Below are 20,777 nucleotides of genomic sequence, written 5' to 3'. Positions count from 1 at the left end.
TGTCATCATCACCTGGCCATTGTCAGACAGGTGTATCTGTGTCATCATCAGTTGGCCATTGTCAGACAGGTGTATCTGTCATCATCAACTGGCCATTGTCAGACAGGTGTATCTGTGTCATCATCAGTTGGCCATTGTCAGACAGGTGTATCTGTCATCATCAACTGGCCATTGTCAGACAGGTGTATCTGTGTCATCATCAGTTGGCCATTGTCAGACAGGTGTATCTGTGTCATCATCAGTTGGCCATTGTCAGACAGGTGTATCTGTGTCATCATCAACTGGCCATTGTCAGACAGGTGTATCTGTGTCATCATCAACTGGCCATTGTCAGACAGGTGTATCTGTGTCATCATCAACTGGCCATTGTCAGACAGGTGTATCTGTGTCATCATCAGTTGGCCATTGTCAGACAGGTGTATCTGTGTCATCATCAACTGGCCATTGTCAGACAGGTGTATCTGTGTCATCATCAGTTGGCCATTGTCAGACAGGTGTATCTGTGTCATCATCAGTTGGCCATTGTCAGACAGGTGTATCTGTGTCATCATCAGTTGGCCATTGTCAGACAGGTGTATCTGTCATCATCAACTGGCCATTGTCAGACAGGTGTATCTGTGTCATCATCAGTTGGCCATTATTAGACAGGTGTATCTGTGTCATCATCAGTTGGCCATTATTAGACAGGTGTATCTGTGTCATCATCAGCTGGCCATTGTCAGACAGGTGTATCTGTCATCATCAACTGGCCATTGTCAGACAGGTGTATTTGTGTCATCATCAGTTGGCCATTGTCAGACAGGTGTATCTGTCATCATCAACTGGCCATTGTCAGACAGGTGTATCTGTGTCATCATCAGTTGGCCATTATTAGACAGGTGTATCTGTGTCATCATCAGTTGGCCATTATTAGACAGGTGTATCTGTGTCATCATCAGCTGGCCATTGTCAGACAGGTGTATCTGTCATCATCAACTGGCCATTGTCAGACAGATGTGTCTGTGTCATCATCACCTGGCCATTGTCAGACAGGTGTATCTGTGTCATCATCAGCTGGCCATTGTCAGACAGGTGTATTTGTCATCATCAGTTGGCCATTGTCAGACAGGTGTGTCTGTGTCATCAGTTGGCCATTGTCAGACAGGTGTGTCTGTGTCATCATCACCTGGCCATTGTCAGACAGGTGTATCTGTCATCATCAACTGGCCATTGTCAGACAGGTGTATCTGTGTCATCATCAGTTGGCCATTGTCAGACAGGTGTATCTGTGTCATCATCAGTTGGCCATTGTCAGACAGGTGTATCTGTGTCATCATCAGTTGGCCATTGTCAGACAGGTGTATCTGTGTCATCATCAGTTGGCCATTGTCAGACAGGTGTATCTGTGTCATCATCAGTTGGCCATTGTCAGACAGGTGTATCTTTGTCATCATCAACTGGCCATTGTCAGACAGGTGTATCTGTCATCATCAACTGGCCATTGTCAGACAGGTGTATCTTTGTCATCATCAGTTGGCCATTGTCAGACAGGTGTATCTGTGTCATCATCAGTTGGCCATTGTCAGACAGGTGTATCTGTCATCATCAACTGGCCATTGTCAGACAGGTGTATCTGTCATCATCAACTGGCCATTGTCAGACAGGTGTATCTGTCATCATCAACGGGCCATTGTCAGACAGGTGTATCTGTGTCATCATCAGTTGGCCATTGTCAGACAGGTGTATCTGTGTCATCATCAGTTGGCCATTGTCAGACAGATGTATCTGTGTCATCATCAGTTGGCCATTGTCAGACAGGTTTATTTGTGTCATCATCAACTGGCCATTGTCAGACAGGTTTATTTGTGTCATCATCAACTGGCCATTGTCAGACAGGTGTATCTCTGTCATCAACTGGCCATTGTCAGACAGGTGTATCTGTGTCATCATCAGTTGGCCATTGTCAGACAGGTGTATCTTTGTCATCATCAGCTGGCCATTGTCAGACAGATGTATCTGTGTCATCATCAACTGGCCATTGTCAGACAGGTTTATTTGTGTCATCATCAACTGGCCATTGTCAGACAGGTGTATCTGTGTCATCATCAGTTGGCCATTATTAGACAGGTGTATCTGTGTCATCATCAGTTGGCCATTATTAGACAGGTGTATCTGTCATCATCAACTGGCCATTGTCAGACAGGTGTATCTGTCATCATCAACTGGCCATTGTCAGACAGGTGTATCTGTGTCATCATCAACTGGCCATTGTCAGACAGGTGTATCTGTGTCATCATCAGTTGGCCATTGTCAGACAGGTGTATCTGTGTCATCATCAGTTGGCCATTGTCAGACAGGTGTATCTGTGTCATCATCAGTTGGCCATTGTCAGACAGGTGTATCTGTGTCATCATCAGTTGGCCATTGTCAGACAGGTGTATCTGTCATCATCAGTTGGCCATTGTCAGACAGGTGTATCTGTGTCATCATCAACTGGCCATTGTCAGACAGGTGTATCTGTCATCATCAACTGGCCATTGTCAGACAGGTGTATCTGTGTCATCATCAGTTGGCCATTGTCAGACAGGTGTATCTGTGTCATCATCAACTGGCCATTGTCAGACAGGTTTATTTGTGTCATCATCAACTGGCCATTGTCAGACAGGTGTATCTGTGTCATCATCAGTTGGCCATTGTCAGACAGGTGTATCTTTGTCATCATCAACTGGCCATTGTCAGACAGGTGTATCTGTGTCATCATCAGTTGGCCATTGTCAGACAGGTGTATCTGTCATCATCAACTGGCCATTGTCAGACAGGTGTATCTGTGTCATCATCAGTTGGCCATTGTCAGACAGGTGTATCTGTGTCATCATCAACTGGCCATTGTCAGACAGGTGTATCTGTGTCATCATCAGTTGGCCATTGTCAGACAGGTGTATCTGTCATCATCAGTTGGCCATTGTCAGACAGGTGTATCTGTGTCATCATCAGTTGGCCATTGTCAGACAGGTGTATCTGTGTCATCATCAGTTGGCCATTGTCAGACAGGTGTATCTGTGTCATCATCAGTTGGCCATTGTCAGACAGGTGTATCTTTGTCATCATCAGTTGGCCATTGTCAGACAGGTGTATCTGTGTCATCATCAACTGGCCATTGTCAGACAGGTGTATCTGTGTCATCATCAGTTGGCCATTGTTAGACAGATGTATCTGTGTCATCATCAACTGGCCATTGTCAGACAGGTGTATCTGTGTCATCATCAGTTGGCCATTGTTAGACAGATGTATCTGTGTCATCATCAACTGGCCATTGTTAGACAGGTGTATCTTTGTCATCATCAACTGGCCATTGTTAGACAGGTGTATCTGTGTCATCATCAACTGGCCATTGTTAGACAGGTGTATCTGTGTCATCATCAGTTGGCCATTGTCAGACAGGTGTATCTGTCATCATCAACTGGCCATTGTCAGACAGGTGTATCTGTGTCATCATCAGTTGGCCATTGTCAGACAGGTGTATCTGTCATCATCAACTGGCCATTGTCAGACAGGTGTATCTTTGTCATCATCAAACAGTGAACACCAGCAAAATGACGTGGCAGCAGTGCAGGTGACCCAACACCAGCGTCTCCATGAGGAACTGATGGCTCCAGAAATTGTCAGCAGTAGAGCATAGGTGTGTGTGGCTGTGTGTGAGGGCCTTGGGATGAGCAGCACAGAGGTGAAGCCACTGATGATGTGCACAGACGATGGGTCAACAACGAAACAAAAAGGTGTTGATGTGTGACACAGAGTGGTGTGTGTATCTGTGTGTGTGCAGGTGTTCAGCATGTTCCTGGACACACTGTCGGAGCTGTGTGTGGCCCACAGCCGGGACCTGACAGACTGGCTCTACATCCTGCTCACACGCCTGCTTAACAAGACTGGCACCGACATGCTCACCTCCGTCAACTCCAAACTGCTCCGCACCATGGACACAGTCAGGTCAGTGCAACTGTGGTGTGCCCTAAAGGCCAGCTAGCCCCCCCAGTAGTCTTGGCTCCTAGTTTAACTCTCTCCATACGAACGGTGAAAGAGACGACGTTAACAGCGTTTCACCCCAATTACCATCATTAAAATATTGCAAGCAGAAGGCTCTTATATTGAAGACATGAATGTTGACAAAGAATACCACAATTCTGACGACGGAAGCTAAATGTTGGGTCATTCAGACACCCACTGGACGTCCGAGGGGTCTGTGTAGAGGAGAAGAGAGGACTGGCCTTACTGAGTGAGTTAAGAGTCATTGTCCTTCAGAAAAGACTTAAAGCTGTAAATGAATTCTCATTGCAGTGGAGAAACCATTTATCATACAGCTCTTATTTTGCTGTTGGACCAGCTGTAAGCTTTCGTCAGTCTCTGATATCTCCTGGATTCACATGCAGTGTTTTCTTCAAATTTCAGGGAGCTGTGCCTTGCTCTCTGTATTGCCTTAAGGGCTGGATTTATGATATGCCGTATGTGTTGACATAGACAGTCATGAGCCACTACCGCATTTGATGCGACACGTTTCAATTTAGAGAGTTAAAAAGACTGAGAGAGTGTGTGTGTGTGTGTGTTTGCAGGGAAGCGTTTCCATGTGACACTCAGTTCAACACCCTCACCAAGTTCATCATTGATCAGACACAGTCCCCCAACCTCAAGGTGAGTCATCTGTGGTCTGTGTTGCTCTGTGTGTGTGTGTGTGTCCCTCTCTCTCTCTCAAATATGGAACAGAGATGAATGTGAATCTATTAAGTTCTTGAACATGGTACAATTTGTTGACATGGGTGACTTCAGTTAGAGAGTGTTTGTGGTTGTGACGAGATAAAGCATGTATGTGTGCACATGCATGTGTGACTGTATGTGTGACTACTTATGTGAGTGCGTAATGAACAGATGAGTGTGTATTTGCTAAACGTAAGATACAAGTGTCCAAGCATGTTTAACACCAAAAGAAATAATTGTATCAGTGTTTGTATATGAATGTAATCAAAGAAAACACCAAATGATAGCAGTATATCTTATGTATAGCAATTGTATTTGAATATTATCAAAGAAAATACCAAATTATAGCAGTATATCATATGTATAGCATTTGTATTTGAATATGATCAAAGAAAAAAGACCAAATGATAGCAGTATATAATGTGTATGGTGGGTCTCATCTGGCCTGTCATAGACTTTGTTTTGCTTGTTCAGCTGATAACGCTGACTGCTGTTTTGCCTTTTATTTCTGTCTCTTTCTCCCCTGGCGGTCCACCCTGTAGCAAAAGGTAATGGACCACGAATTGTCTGCCTTTCCGGTTTTGTTCGTTGGCAGAACGTGTGGTGACTTTGGATCAGTGTTTTACCACATACATGACTGCGTGTTGTCAAGTTTCGTTTTATTCAGCACGGACGTTTGTCTCACTGTTGTTTTAGAGTTTCATTTGGTGTTGTTGGAGTTTACGCCTTTCCCAGATTCAGTCAGCTCCACAATCAGCCACCACTCTTTCTCTGTCTCTCAGCCTTACACTTTGAATGATCTCCCTTTTTTTTTATTTGTCAGATCGCAGCTCTCTGCTGTTTCAAGTGTGGCCTTAGAACCTACCTCTTCCCCAAATTGTTCCCTCCTCTCCTCCATCTGTATGCATGCTTTGGAATGACTGGTGTGAAAGCTTTTCGATTTGTCTCTGTACAAGATCCAGTGCTATATGGGTACTTTATTTTGATTATGATTATTCTTATGATTATTGTAATTGTTGACTATGGTTGCCCTGGGGTGAGGGTAGACAGGGAGGCCTGTTTCACAGTGGGTCCATGGACCTAGAGCTGCTGTCCACGACATCTCCTTGTCCTGCATGCATTGTCTTCTTTCTGTCCTGTCTGTGGGTGGAGTGGTGCCTGGTGAATGATACAGACCACCATCACAGTTCCTTCTCACCACATCCACCCGCTTTTCAGCACATCCACCCCTTTTTCTTATGAGGAAGGTGGCAGAATGGTTAAGACGCCAGAATGGTTAAGACGCTTATCCACCAATACAGAGTCTGTGAGGGTGTCAGTTCGAATCCTGCTGACACCCTTCCTCTCAGATTTGACAGGAGAATCAAACTGAGCGTCTAGTCATTCAAATGAGACAATTAACAAAGGTCCCGTGTGCAGCATGCACTTGGCACACTGAAAAATATTCCATGGCAACGAGAGTGTTGTCCTCTGGCAAAGGTCTGCAGAAGAAATCCATTCTGATAGGTACACAAATACATGCATACGCTCAAGGCCTTACTTAGTGTGTTGGATATGCTACAGATGTGGTGTAGCATGTATGGATTTGACCAAACACAGTGACACCTTTACTGACTGAAACTGAAACTTCAGGGAAAACAACAGCATGGGAAGGGCATGGAGAAGGGTTCATGTTAGGTGTGTGTATATGTTGTGTGAGTGTGCGTGTGTGTGCATGCGTGTGTGTCGTATGTGTTTGTGTGTATGTGCTGAAAGTTGCTGTGCAGCTGTGCTGTTAGGATTCAGCTGGTCAGGCGGCAGTGTTCTGTGGTTGTGTGTGTACAGCTGTGTCAAAAGGACACTGTGGTTTTATTATCGTTTCTTCAGAGTGTGTTAGATTTCTCCCCACAGTGAACATGGTTTATCTCAGTTGTGACTTGCTTTTGATGATTTTTTATATTTTTTTGGTTTTGTTTCTTTTCATTTCTGCCCTCTTTGTGTGCATTTTTGACAGGGCTGTTCAGCCAGCAGTTTGTGTTGTTCTGAAGTGGTCCTGCTTTTTGTGTTCACAATTGTAAAAAAAACAACAACATACATGTGAAAAGATCCGTTCATGCGTTGTTTCGGGGTTGTCTGTATGGTTTTCTGAGTATTCACATCAGGAGGTGATTCTGTTGTATCAAATTGTATCACAAGTTGAAAGCCCCATAGAAGCTGTGTTGCTTATGATCTGATGGAACAGGTTTTGCATGAGCTTGCCATGTTGGAGATGTGGGAGATTGGGGGGTGCAGAGGTGGTGAGGGAAGGTGGAGGTGGGGTGGGGTGCTTATATAGGGTTCAGAGAAACTGGCAGTCATTTTCTGTGTGTCTGTTTGGACATGTTGTTGTCTTTTGATGTTAAGGTTCTTTAATATTGATGCGTGTTTGTCTGCTTAGACATTTCATGGTCTTTCGGTGTTAAGGGTCTTTGTAATATTGATGTTTGTCTGCTTAGACATGTCGTGATCTTGTGATGTTGTTCAATAGTGATGTGTAATATTATATTTTACTTTTAATGTATACAGTATGTCAGCATGGATTCTCTCTCTCTCTCTCTCTCTCTCTCTCTCTTCAAGTGTATCCATGTCTAGACATGTTTTTTTTCATTGGTCTCAGAAGATCAGACCAAGTGAAGTTGTATGATTGAAATGTGTTTTAAAGTAAAGAGGACTGGTTTTGTTTCTGGCAGATGTTATCAGATTATGTGAGTTGTTGCTTCAATGAGGGATTCTATTTTATTTTGGGCTTACTGTTCCTGCCTTCACTGCTTCGCCTTTCATTCTGTGGTTTTGCTGTTCACATATTTCGTAGGCGCATAAGGGAAATCATTTTAACACCTGCATACCCCCCCCCCCCCCCCCCCCCCCCTTTTTTTCTTTTTTTTTTTTTGTACGGTTTGTTATCCCTGTAAAAATCTGTGGGTGAGTAAGTAAATTCAGGGAAATATTACACAGGAAAACATCGTGGTTTGCAAAAAAAACTTGTTTTTAAATTGAAGCCTTGAGATTTGTGGGTTTTTCTTTTTAAAAAAAATTATTAATAGCTTTTGCACAATTGTTCAGACTGCCTACAGTTCACTCATACAACATTTTCCCCTCCCTTCCCTCTAACACACAGACTCATAAATGCACACACACACACACACACACACACACACACACACACACACACACACACACACACACACACACACACACACACACACACTAGTCCTTGATTGATGACAATAATACTAATACTAATAATGATAATATTATAATTATAATTATTACTATTTTCATTAAAACCATTGTAGCAGGCAGCCAGAGTAGCAGTGGCACATAGTGCAGTGAAGAAATCCACCTTGATGCAGGCTTTGTACATTGGAACCAGTTTATAAAGATTTATCTGTGGAGAGGGGGTGGGGTTGGTAAACAACCTTTGTGAGAGCAGAAGAGTGAGCTTTTCAGGACAGCATTATGTGCACAGGAAAAAAAAGTACAATGAAGATGAAACAGGAGTGACACTTTGTGCTGTTGCAAAGCATCTTCATGAAGTGAGTGTACTGTAGACGTGAAGGTGGCACGTACACACACAAACGTACACACACACACACACACACACATGCATGCACACACGTGTACACATCACACACACACACACACACACACACACACTCAGCACCCGCACATAGAGTCCCTAAAATGTCCATAACTTAAGATTGTGTTGCAGCATCTGTCTTGATCATGTGTAGTTGCGATACTGACTTGCTGTGCAGCAAAAAGAAATAGATAAGTGAATGAAATTATGATTTTTAAGGCATGATAATTACTAATCATTGAGTATCTCCTCACGTTTGATGATGAGCTAATGTTAAAGAATTGATCAGCACCATGGCAACTATTGATCACCGCAAACACACAGAAATTATGAAGAGAGAACAGGTTCAGCTGTCTAGTTGTTCCATGTGGGTGATGGTGCACTTCATTGTGTAGACAGTAGATGCTTTTTGGGGAGTCTGGTACTACACAGTATTGTGTTTGATAGCTCTGTTGATCTTGTCAGTTTTGACAGACATATTTGGTGCCCGTTCAGATCATGTAAATTTGGACAAACATACATGATGCCAGTTTATAAAATGTGTATTATGACTATTTCAATCATGTGAATTTTGACAGACGTAATACCTGTTCATACCAGGTGAATTTTGACTGACACATACAAAGCCTGTTTTAATAATGTGAGGTTTGACAGGCACTTTTTATGAGACACCAGTTTAAATAGCACAAAATTTTGAGTCATTTTGATATATTGTGCCTGTTTAGGTTGTGTGAATTTGGTTTGAATAGAGTAAATTTATGCAAAAACATTTACCTGTTGTGAATTTTGTGAAATCCAGCAAACTTTTTTTATTGAAATGATGTAACAGTAATGTCCTTTCAAAACACAAAACTATGCTAACTTTTTTTGTGTGTGTGTGAAAGCTGCCAGTAAAAGAGGACTGTCTGTCAAGAAACATGTCTCCTGTTCTCATGTCTGAAATCCCATGAAATGACAAAGTGAAAATGTGATGTGGCGCGTTTAAACTTGCACTGACCAGATAGGGGACAAGTGTTCATGCTTTGGCGGTTGTGTGTGTGTGGTGGGGCAGGTGAAGATCTCCATGCTGAACTACCTGCAAGGTCTGGTGACGGTGATGGAGCCTGCAGACTTTGTCAACACCATGGACACACGCCTGGCTGTGTCCCGCATCATCAACTGGACCATGGAGCCACGCAATGTGGACGTTAGGAAGGTCAGACGTCACACTGCTGTTGCTGCTGCTGCGTCCAGTTCTGCTTCTTTTTCTTCCTTTTCTTTCTTCTTTTTTTTTTTCTTCTGCTTCTTCTTTTGCTTCTTCTGCCTCTTCATTTTTCTCTTCTCCTTCTTCTTCTTTTTTTCTTCTTCTTTTTTCTTCTACTTTTTCTTTTTCTTCTGCTTCTCCTTCTTCTTCTGTTTCTTATTCTTCTGTTTCTTCATCTTTTGCTTCTTCTGTGTTTTTTCTTTTGCTTCTTGTTCTTCTGCTTCTCCTTCTTCATTTTCTTCTGTTTCTTATTCTGCTTCTGTTTCTGATTCTGCTTCTTCTTCTTCTCTTTCTTCTCCTTCTCCTTCTTCTTCTTTTTCTGCTTCTTCTTCTCTTTCTTCTTCTTCTCTTTCTTCTCCTTCTCCTTCTTCTTCTTCTGTTTCTTCTTTTGCTTCTTCTGCTTGTTGTTGTTGTTTGTTTTTTGGTTGTTTTTGTGCTTCTTCTTGTACTCCTTCCTCTTCTTCTTCTGCTTCTTTTTCTTCTTCTTCTTTTTACTTCATCTGTTTCTTCTTCTTCTTCTGTTGTTGCTGCTGCTGGTGCTGCTTCTCATCCTCCTGTTTCTTCAGCTTCTGTTTCTTCTTCCCCTTCTTCTTTTTCTTCTTCTGTCTATTCTTCTGCGTCTTCTACTTTTCCTTCTTTTTCACGATACTGTGCCCCATGTTTCAGAGTGCCCAGGTGGTGCTGATTGGTCTCTTCAACCTCAACCCCCCGGAGTTCTCCCTCATGCTGGCTGCACTGCCCAAAGCCTTCCAGGTCTGTGTCTGTGTCTTGGTGTGTGTGATGTGTGTGGGGGTTGGTACATTTGTGTGTGGGTGTGGGCATGATTATGTGTGTACTTCTGTATGTATGTGTGTGTCTGTGTCTCTGTGTATGTGTGTGTGTGTGTGTGTGTGTGTGTGTTGGGGGAGTTTGGGGAGGAGGGGGGAGATGGAATGGTTATGACGCTTATCTGCCAATACAGTGTCCCACGAGGGTCTCAGTACCATTCCTGCTCTGGCCCTGTCTCCCAGGTTTGACTGGAAAAATAAAAAATCAGCATCAAGTCATTAGGATGAGACGATAAACCCCCGGTCCCATGTGTAGCATGCACTTGGAACACTGAAAAGGAACCCAAAGCAACAAAAAGGATGTCCTCTGCTAAAGTCCAGTAGAAAGTCCACTCTGATAGGTACAGAAATATATATATATATATATATATATATATATATATATATATATACATGCACTCAAGTCTGACTAAACGCGTTGGGTTCTGCTGCCAGTTAAGGCATCTGTCCAGCAGATGTGGTGTAGTGTATATGGATTTGTCAGCACTCAGTGACGCCTCCTTGTCAAACTGAAATGGTGTTTGTGGCCAGTGATACTCAGGGCAACGTGAAGGTGTGTTCTTCCACAGCACACACGCTCCACCACTCAACACGTGTTCTGTCACAGCACACACGCTCCACCACTCAACATGTGTTCTGCCACAGCACACACGCTCCACCACTCAGCACGTGTTCTGTCACAGCACACACACTCCACCACTCAGCACGTGTTCTGCCACAGCACACACGCTCCACCACTCAACACGTGTTCTGCCACAGCACACACACTCCACCACTCAACACGTGTTCTGTCACAGCACACACGCTCCACCACTCAGCACGTGTTCTGTCACAGCACACACACTCCACCACTCAACACGTGTTCTGTCACAGCACACACGCTCCACCACTCAGCACGTGTTCTGTCACAGCACACACGCTCAACCACTCAACACGTGTTCTGCCACAGCACACACGCTCCACCACTCAACACGTGTTCTTCCACAGCACACACGCTCCACCACTCAACACGTGTTCTGCCACAGCACACTCTCCACCACTCAACACGTGTTCTGCCACAGCACACTCTCCACCACTCAACACGTGTTCTGTCACAGCACACACGCTCCACCACTCAGCACGTGTTCTGTCACAGCACACACGCTCCACCACTCAGCCAGCACACACGCTCCACCACTCAGCACGTGTTCTGTCACAGCACACACGCTCCACTACTCAACACGTGTTCTGTCACAGCACACACGCTCCACCACTCAGCACGTGTTCTGCCACAGCACACACACTCCACCACTCAGCACGTGTTCTGTCACAGCACATATGCTCCACCACTCAGCACGTGTTCTGTCACAGCACACACGCTCCACCACTCAGCACGTGTTCTGTCACAGCACACACGCTCCACCACTCAGCACGTGTTCTGTCACAGCACACACGCTCCACCACTCAGCACGTGTTCTGTCACAGCACACACGCTCCACCACTCAGCACGTGTTCTGTCACAGCACACACGCTCCACCACTCAACACGTGTTCTGCCACAGCACACACACTCCACCGCTCAACACGTGTTCTTCCACAGCACACACGCTCCACCACTCAACACGTGTTCTGCCACAGCACACACGCTCCACCACTCAACACGTGTTCTGTCACAGCACACACGCTCCACCACTCAACACGTGTTCTGTCACAGCACACACGCTCCAGCACTCAGCACATGTTCTGCCACAGCACACACGCTCCACCACTCAACACGTGTTCTGTCACAGCACACACGCTGCACCACTCAACACGTGTTCTTCCACAGCACACACTCTCCACCACTCAACACGTGTTCTGTCACAGCACACACTCTCCACCACTCAGCACGTGTTCTGCCACAGCACACACGCTCCACCGCTCAACACGTGTTCTTCCACAGCACACACGCTCCACCACTCAACACGTGTTCTTCCACAGCACACACGCTCCACCACTCAACACGTGTTCTGTCACAGCACGCTCAACACCACTCAGCACGTGTTCTTCCACAGCACACACGCTCCACCACTCAACACGAGACATGCCACGTCCCCTCCTTAGTTCAGCTGTGTGCTGCTGTTTACCTTGACTAAAACGTGGGCTGAGAGCTCGGCAGATGTTGTGTGTACACTGATTCAGGAAACTGCTCTGAACACCATCTGAATTGACCAGACAGCAATGCTGTGTCTCCTCTGGTGGCTGGCCTGAAGGCAGCCTATGTGTTTGTGTGTGTATGTCCCTCTGTGTGTGTGTGTGTGCATGTGTGTGTGTGTGTGTGAGCCAGGATGAGGAGGTGTAGGGATGATGACAGAGATGTGGAGGAACCAACAATTTTCTCCATTTCTTTGTTTTTCTTAGAATCTATAAGCAACAAAACTTTTCACCACTGTGTCATAAGTCTTTTTGAAAAAGAGGGCGCTAGTCAAGGGGGCAAAGGGGAGGTTACCTACTTCCGGGAGGTTATTGGCCGTAGCTACTTTAGTTTTCTCCCCATAGGCGGATAGTAGTTTGCACAGGACAGGAATGTCAGACCCCTGCCGGAGTCTGCACTAGTGGGTCACGGTTAAGTATGTTACTTAAACGTAATTTTAGGTAGAAAATTTCCTTTTTGGGATGTTGTTCTGCTATGCTTTACGTGTGTGTATAGAACATGGGATACATTCTCTGTGTGTGTATTCTACATGGAATACAGTAAGTGTGTATGTATGACATGGGAAATATTTCATGTGTGTATATGACATGGGATGCATTCATATCTGCATATGACATGGAACACATCATGCGTGTATGCTACATGGAACACATTCTGTGTGTGTATGTGACATGGAACACAGTCTTTCTGTGTGTACGACATGGAACATATTCTGCGTGTGTATATGACATGGAATACATTCAGTGTATGTGATATGGAAAACAGTCAGTGTGTGTGTGCAGCATGGAACACGTTCTGTGTGTGTATGCGACAATGAATACAGTCTATGAGCATATGCGACATGGGTTACATTCTATGTGTGTATATGACATAAAACACACTCTATTTATATATATGACATACATTCTATGTGTGTATGTGACATGGAACACATTCTCTGTGTGTGAAAACAGCACAAAATAGTGAGCGCCATGTGGTCTGTGTGTGTGTGTGTGTTTTCTGTGTAGGACGGGGCCACCAAGATCCTGCACACCCATATGCGCTCAGCCAGTGAGACGACGTCAGACGTCCTGTCCCCACACAACGCCACCTCCCCCTCCAGCGGCCAGCAGCGCAGTCGTCCCCCTTCCAGGTGAGTGAGTTGTGGGCTCTGTGCTGGGGATCACCCCCCAAATGACCTGGCCCTCCCAACAACAAAACTTGACGATTAGATTAAGGTATTTTGCAGGCCACAACATGTGAGAAAGATGCACCTATGTATACAGCGTACAGTCACCACATCCACATAGTAAACATCCGTACATCATCCATGTAATCACGACACTAAGCACCCACACATGTACAGTACATGATAGTCAGTCACGTGTCTGACTGTGACCATCAGAACAGCAGAGGAGGTAACTGCTGTCCTGACTATCTGGGCTAGAGTTTGATGATGGTAGAGAGTGTCTTGTCCAAGTTACATTCCCTCTCACTCGGCCAAGAGGGTTTTAGGACAGTCGTCATTGGGATGGTTCCCAAAGGCCAGTTAGCCTCCAAGGCTGCAGCACTAAGAGCCAGTGCAATATTTGCCTCCTAGTTTGAGAGTCATAGTCCTTCACAAAAGACTAAGTTGTAAATGACTTCCAATTGCAATGGAAAAACTATTGATAGTACAGCTCTCACTTTGCTGTTGGCCCAACTGTAAACTTATGTCAGTCTGTGATACAAACTGAGCGTGCGCACATCGTACAGTCACCACAACTGACATAGTAAACATCCACACATCATCTACACAATCATGACACCAAGCACCCATGTGTGTACAGTAACAACACACACACAGCACCACCACCAACACGTGTGCCGCCACCACCGGCTGTGAGCAGGCAAAGCACGGGCCAGCCAGAGGAGTGCGAGACGGAGAACATGAACCCTGAGGACATCTACAACTCCATCAAGAAGACCTCGGCCGACATCCAGAGCCTGAACCTGAACAGCAAGATGGAGGGGGGCTACGAGGAGATCAAGAAGAAGCGTGAGTTTGCCTCCCAGGACAGCGGCATCCAGGAGCTGCGCAACGACAGCCCTGACGGCATGGAGTCACGCCGAGGAAATCTCCACCACGCCTTCCCCCCGCATCTCTACCACGATGAGGTGAGTGTTGGGTAGGGGAGGGGAGGGGTGGGGTTGGGTGTTGGGGGGCGGGAAGGGAATTTGGTTGGTTGGTGTGAGAGAGAAAGACAATTGTTGCATGGATCTGTGTGTGTGTGTGTGTGTGAAGAGAGGGAGAGAGTGTGTAAACTTGGCACTTTGTGTGTGTATGTGTGTTCGGATACATTTTTTGTGTGAAGAGAGTGGAAGAGTTTGTAACTTGGCACTGTGTGTGTGTGTGTGTGTGTGTGTGTGTGTGTGTGTGTGTGATACATTTTTTGTGTGAAGAAAGAAGAGAGTTTGTAACTTAGCACTGTGTGTGTGTGTGTGAGAGTGTGTTTGTGTGCATTTGTTTGTGTGAAGAGAGAGGAACAAAGGGTTAAGCACTGTTTGTGTGTGTGTAGCATATATACATTTTAGGGTGTTTGTGTGTACATGTGTTTTGTGTATTGAAGCAAGAGGAAGAGAGTGTGCAACATGGCTCTTTATGTGTGTTATCGGTCATTTGGTGCATACGTACTTGCATGATGTTCAGCTCTCACCACAACAGTGTGTGTGTGCAGCCAAGCGCGGTGAACGGCTACGGCAAGTGTACCCTGACTGAAGACAGTGATACTGGTCAGTTCCCACCTGTGGTCATGGTGTTGGTTGTGTGCTGTCCTGTTCAGCGCTGTCTGTCTCTGTCTCTCTTTGGATGTGTCTCTTTCTCTCTCTGAGTCTGCCTCGGAAAGTAGAAAGGAAACGTCATTTTCCTTACTGCCCCATCATCTGCACCATTTCAGTGGCATAGCTCCCACACCACTCATTCCAAGACTCTCACTCTTGGTGGCACCAGGGTTCATCTGCTGCAGTCTCAGCATCAGCAGTCCACAGAGAACCATCTTTGTTAGGTCGCCAGGAGGCCACACACCAGAGGAGACACTGCACTGCTGCGGAGTCACTTGTTGCCTGTTGTCATTCGAATTGCACACAGGACACCGCATGCTGCTAAACCCCCTTCTGATGACAGTAATCGCTTAGTGGCTTAGCCAGACTGTGTGAGCATCCTCTCCAGAATAGAGACTGCACCATGTCCCTCCAGCAAACAGTCCACCAGGAATCTGCTGACACAGAAGACCTTGACAGGAACTGAACAGAAAGGCCACAAAAACAAGGACAAGAAAGGAAAGAAAATTGTAATATTGAGAGCAGCAAGACTATCCTTTATGTTCTCTGGTTACTGTTGTCAATGTCAGCTTGCTTGTGCGACCTTGTCTTTCATTCATCTTTGCTTGCATTTTTCTGTTTGTTTTTTTTGTCAGGCAAATATCATATTTGTTCATTCATTTGCACATTAATGATTCACTCTATATGGTCAGATAAGTCGAACCTGATTGAAGAAATGCTGAAACCTTTTTTTTTTTTTTTTTTTTGGTTTCTCCAAGTTTTCCACTAGTCTGTGTCAGCCTACAGAAATACAGATGTGCATGTATGCATGTCAGTATATATGAAAATGCACACACACACACACACACACACACACACACTCACAGACTCACTCCCTGCACTGCACATCTCTGTTCCCACAGACTAAAGGACAGTGACATTCCAAGATGACACACTTCCCTTCACGTGATTTCTATGTTCTGACCGGTCCGTCTTGGTTTCCAGCTTCCTGCGACAAAGAGACGACGATTCCCGACGTGCTGAGGGAGCTGTCCAATCACAATGAGAGGTGGGTCATGGGGCAGAGGTCATGTCCGGTGTTATGTTGACAGAGTGAAGGGAGAACGTGTCTGTGTTGTGTTGACAGAATGAAGGATGATGTGTAGACGAGTGAAGGATGATGTGTTGACAGAGTGAAGAGAGAACATGTCTACGTTTTGTTGACAGAGTGATTGAATGATGTGTTGACATCGTGAAGACAGAGTGAAGGAATGAAGTGTTGACAGAGTGAAGGAATGAAGTGTTGACAGAGCAAAGGAATGTCAGAGTGAAGGAATGAAGTGTTGGCAGAGTGAAGGAATGAAGTGTTGACAGAGCAAAGGAATGTCAGAGTGAAGGAATGATGTGTTGACAGAGTGAAGGAATGAAGTGTTGACAGAGTGAAGGTATGTCAGAGTGAAGGAATGATGTGTTGACAGAGTGAAGGAATGAAGTGTTGACATAGTGAAGGTATGAAGTGTTGACATAGTGAAGGTATGTCAGAGTGAAGGAATGATGTGTTGACAGAGTGAAGGAATGAAGTGTTGACATAGTGAAGGTATGTCAGAGTGAAGGAAAGAAGTGTTGACAGAGCAAAGGAATGTCAGAGTGAAGGAATGAAGTGTTGACATAGTGAAGGTATGTCAGAGTGAAGGAATGATGTGTTGACAGAGTGAAGGAATGAAGTGTTGACATAGTGAAGGTATGTCAGAGTGAAGGAATGATGTGTTGACAGAGTGAAGGAATGAAGTGTTGACATAGTGAAGGAATGAAGTTTTGACAGAGTGAAGGAAAGAAGTGTTGACAGAGCAAAGGAATGTCAGAGTGAAGGAATGAAGTGTTGACATAGTGAAGGAATGATGTGTTGACATAGTGAAGGAATGATGTGTTGACATAGTGAAGGAATGAAGTTTTGACAGAGTGAAGGAAAGAAGTGTTGACAGAGCAAAGGAATGTCAGAGTGAAGGAATGAAGTGTTGACATAGTGAAGGAATGATGTGTTGACATAGTGAAGGAATGATGTGTTGACATAGTGAAGGAATGAAGTTTTGACAGAGTGAAGGAAAGAAGTGTTGACAGAGCAAAGGAATGTCAGAGTGAAGGAATGAAGTGTTGACAGAGTGAAGGAAAGAAGTGTTGACAGAGCAAAGGAATGTCAGAGTGAAGGAATGAAGTGTTGACATAGTGAAGGAATGTCAGAGTGAAGGAATGATGTGTTGACAGAGTGATTAAATGATGTGTTGACAGTGTGATTGAATGATGTGTTGACAGAGTGAAGGAGTGATGAGTTGACAGCGTGATTGAATGATGTGTTGACAGTGATTCAGTGATGTGTTGACAGCATGATTGAATGATGTGTTGACAGCGTGATTGAATGATGTGTTGACAGAGTGAAGGAGCGATGTGTTGACAGCGTGATTGAATGATGTGTTGACAGAGTGAAGGAGCGATTTGTTGACAGCGTGATTGAATGGCGTGTTGACAGAGTGAAGGAGCGATGCCAGATGCTGGAGAAGCTGCTGAAGTGGGTGCGACACAACGCCATCACCGAGGAGCAGTGGGACGAGCACTTCAAGTCCATCCTCCTCATCCTCATCGAGACCTTCGGAGACACAGATGTCAGTTCTCACTGTCTTTAGCAAGGAGGGGTGTGGGAGCTGAAAGGGATGGGGGTGGGGTGGATGGGAAGGGAGACTGTAAGGTGGGTGGAAGGATGGTGGGACAGCAAGACCTCAGTTTCGATCCCCCACCACTTCCGTGCTTGGGGGGTCGGGGGGGCCCTGTCAAGGCAGACTCGAAGGGGGTGACTGTCGTTGGAGGGACTCCATGGGCGGGAACGCTCACTTAGTCTGGCTTCGCAGCTAAGCTTTTATTGTCATCAGTAGGGGGCATTGTAGGTGGTGTCCTAAGTACGTTAAATCCTCGTGACCATTCATACATGGCAGAATTCAGAGTTCCATAACTTGCTTCCTTGTAACCATGGAAACATGGTGGAATTCAAAGCACAAACTTGCTTGACGGTCCATACATGGTGGAGTTCAAAGTTTCATAACTTGCTTCCTTGTGACTGTACATACATGGTGGAATTCAGGGTTCCATAACTTGCTCCCTTGTGACTGCCCACAGAAAACGATGAGGGTGGACGCCATGGTGGTGTTCCGTTCCATCCTGAAGCGACAGGCGCCTCGTTTCCGTGACTACGCAGAGCTGACCATCCTGAAGGTGTGCGAGGCTCACAGGGACCCCTCCAAAGATGTAAGGCTGCTTGGTGTTTTTTTGTGAGGGTGTAAAAAGAAGAAAACAGAGTATGGCTGCCTGCACAGCGGGGTAAACAAACAAAACAGTCATATACGTAAAATGTTCCATGTGTGTTTGAGTGTGTTTGTGTGTGTGTGTGCCTGAAATCTGATTGAATGACACAGGAAATGAATGGTGAGTGCCTAATGGCAGCCATTAGTTGGCTCTACCTAGGTAGGCAGCCTGTTGTGCAAAGGACCTGTGTTTGTGAAGTGCTTAGAACTTGGTTTCCGACCAACGATAGGGGCTGTATAAGATTCATATCATTCATTCCTCATTCATTCAAGAGTGTAAACAGATCTGTGACAGGGACTCTTCCAAAGATGTATGACTGCTTGGTGTGTCTTTTGTGAGGGTGGAAGAGTGTAAACAGATCTGTGACAGGGACCCTTCCAAAGATGTATGACTGCTTTGTGTGTCTTTTGTGAGGGTGGAAGAGTGTAAACAGATCTGTGACAGGGACTCTTCCAAAGATGTAAGGCTGCTTGGTGCGTCTTTTGTGAGGGTGGAAGAGTGTAAACAGATCTGTGACAGGGACCCTTCCAAAGATGTATGACTGCTTTGTGTGTCTTTTGTGAGGGTGGAAGAGTGTAAACAGATCTGTGACAGGGACTCTTCCAAAGATGTATGACTGCTTGGTGTGTCTTTTGTGAGGGTGGAAGAGTGTAAACAGATCTTCTGTTACAGAGACCCTTCCAAAGATGTATGACTGCTTGGTGTGTCTTTTGTGTGTATACAGATCTTTGTGATAGAGACCTTTCCAAAGATGTAAGGCTGTATTGTGTTAAAAATCTGAATGTATGGGCATAATGGTAAGGGCATTAAATTCACATTGCTGTTATAGTTAAGTGGATCAGCATGATAATGATCACCATTATCATTATTGTTGTTGCTGATCCTTCAGCTATGACACTGATGAGGCCTGTATGGAGTGTGTGTGTGTGTGGTATGAGTGTGTGTTGTGCATGCAGTATCTGTGTTTGGTGTGTGTGTTTGGTGTGTATATGTGTGTGTTCATGTGTGTGTGGTGTATGTGTGAGTGTGTTGTGTATTTGTGTTAGTATGGTGTATGCGTGTGATGTGTTTGTGTGTTGTGTGTATTTGCATAGTGTGTGTTTTTGTATGTGTGGTGTACATGTGTATTTGTGTGTATGTTGGTGCGGTGTCTGTATATATGGTGTGGTGTGTGTGTGTGGTGTGGGTATGTATATGTGGTGTGTGTATTTGTGTTTTTAATAACTGATGGTTGATCAGCCCAAAAGTGGCCCTTTTGTGGTCGGTTGGATAAAATGCAACATGACTTGGTATAAGTGGAGTGATAGCCTTGAGGTAACGCATCCGCCAAGGAAGCGAGAGAATCTGAGCGTGCTATTTCAAATCACGGCTCAGCCGCCAATATTTTCTCTCCCTCCACTAGACCTTGAGTGGTGGTCTGGACACTAGTCATTCAGATGAGATGATAAACCAAGGTCCCGTATGCAGCATTTACTTAGTGCACGTAAAAGAACCCATGGCAACAAAGACGTTCTTCCTGGCAAAATTCTATAGAAAAATCCACTTTGATAGGAAAAACAAATAAAACTGCACGCAGGAAAAAATACAAAAAAAATGGCTGGCGCTGTTGTATAGCAACGCGCTCTCCCTGGGGAGAGCAGCCTGAATTAAACACAGAGAAATCTGTTGTGATAAAAAGAAATACAAATACAAATATGTGTGTGGTTTGTATGTACATGTGAATGTATATGTGTGTGTGTGGTTTGTACGTGCATGTGAATGTATATATGTATGTGTCTGGTGTGTATGTATGTATATGTGCGTGTGGTGTGTATGTACACATTAATATGGTGTATGTGTGTATCTGTGTGTGGTGTGTATATATATATATTAATAAGGTGTTTGTGTATGTATATCTGCATGTGGTGTGTATGTATGTATATGTGTGTGTGGTGTGTATGTACATATCAGTATGGTGTATGTGTGTACGTGTGTATGTGTGTGGTATATATATATATATACATATCAATAAGGTGTGTGTGTTTGTGTATGTATATCTGCATGTGGTGTGTATGTACATATAAATATGGTGTGTGTGTGG

General features: G+C 44.9%; 1 protein-coding gene across 16 annotated transcripts in view; it reads left to right on the top strand.

The window, feature by feature from the left end:
* The window catches only part of LOC143290555 (CLIP-associating protein 1-A-like), a 193,693-nt gene that overhangs the window by 162,521 nt on the left and 10,395 nt on the right, over nucleotides 1-20,777 (top strand). For 15 of the 16 annotated variants that reach the window (XM_076600110.1, XM_076600108.1, XM_076600103.1 and 12 more), the window contains 10 exons: nucleotides 3,803-3,966; nucleotides 4,587-4,665; nucleotides 9,378-9,521; nucleotides 10,236-10,322; nucleotides 13,576-13,700; nucleotides 14,377-14,704; nucleotides 15,265-15,319; nucleotides 16,352-16,415; nucleotides 17,871-18,003; nucleotides 18,512-18,640. In XM_076600110.1, the coding sequence (XP_076456225.1) occupies nucleotides 3,803-3,966; nucleotides 4,587-4,665; nucleotides 9,378-9,521; nucleotides 10,236-10,322; nucleotides 13,576-13,700; nucleotides 14,377-14,704; nucleotides 15,265-15,319; nucleotides 16,352-16,415; nucleotides 17,871-18,003; nucleotides 18,512-18,640 (1,308 nt within the window). The remainder of the gene's footprint in view (nucleotides 1-3,802; nucleotides 3,967-4,586; nucleotides 4,666-9,377; nucleotides 9,522-10,235; nucleotides 10,323-13,575; nucleotides 13,701-14,376; nucleotides 14,705-15,264; nucleotides 15,320-16,351; nucleotides 16,416-17,870; nucleotides 18,004-18,511; nucleotides 18,641-20,777) is intronic. The other variant, XM_076600105.1, reaches the window with a different exon arrangement.

This window comes from Babylonia areolata, chromosome 15, assembly GCF_041734735.1.
Source record: "Babylonia areolata isolate BAREFJ2019XMU chromosome 15, ASM4173473v1, whole genome shotgun sequence".
In the NCBI taxonomy this organism is placed as follows: Eukaryota; Metazoa; Mollusca; class Gastropoda; order Neogastropoda; family Buccinidae; genus Babylonia; species Babylonia areolata.
The sequence above is the reverse complement of the archived record's forward strand: the minus strand, read 5'-3'. Positions and strand labels throughout refer to the sequence as shown.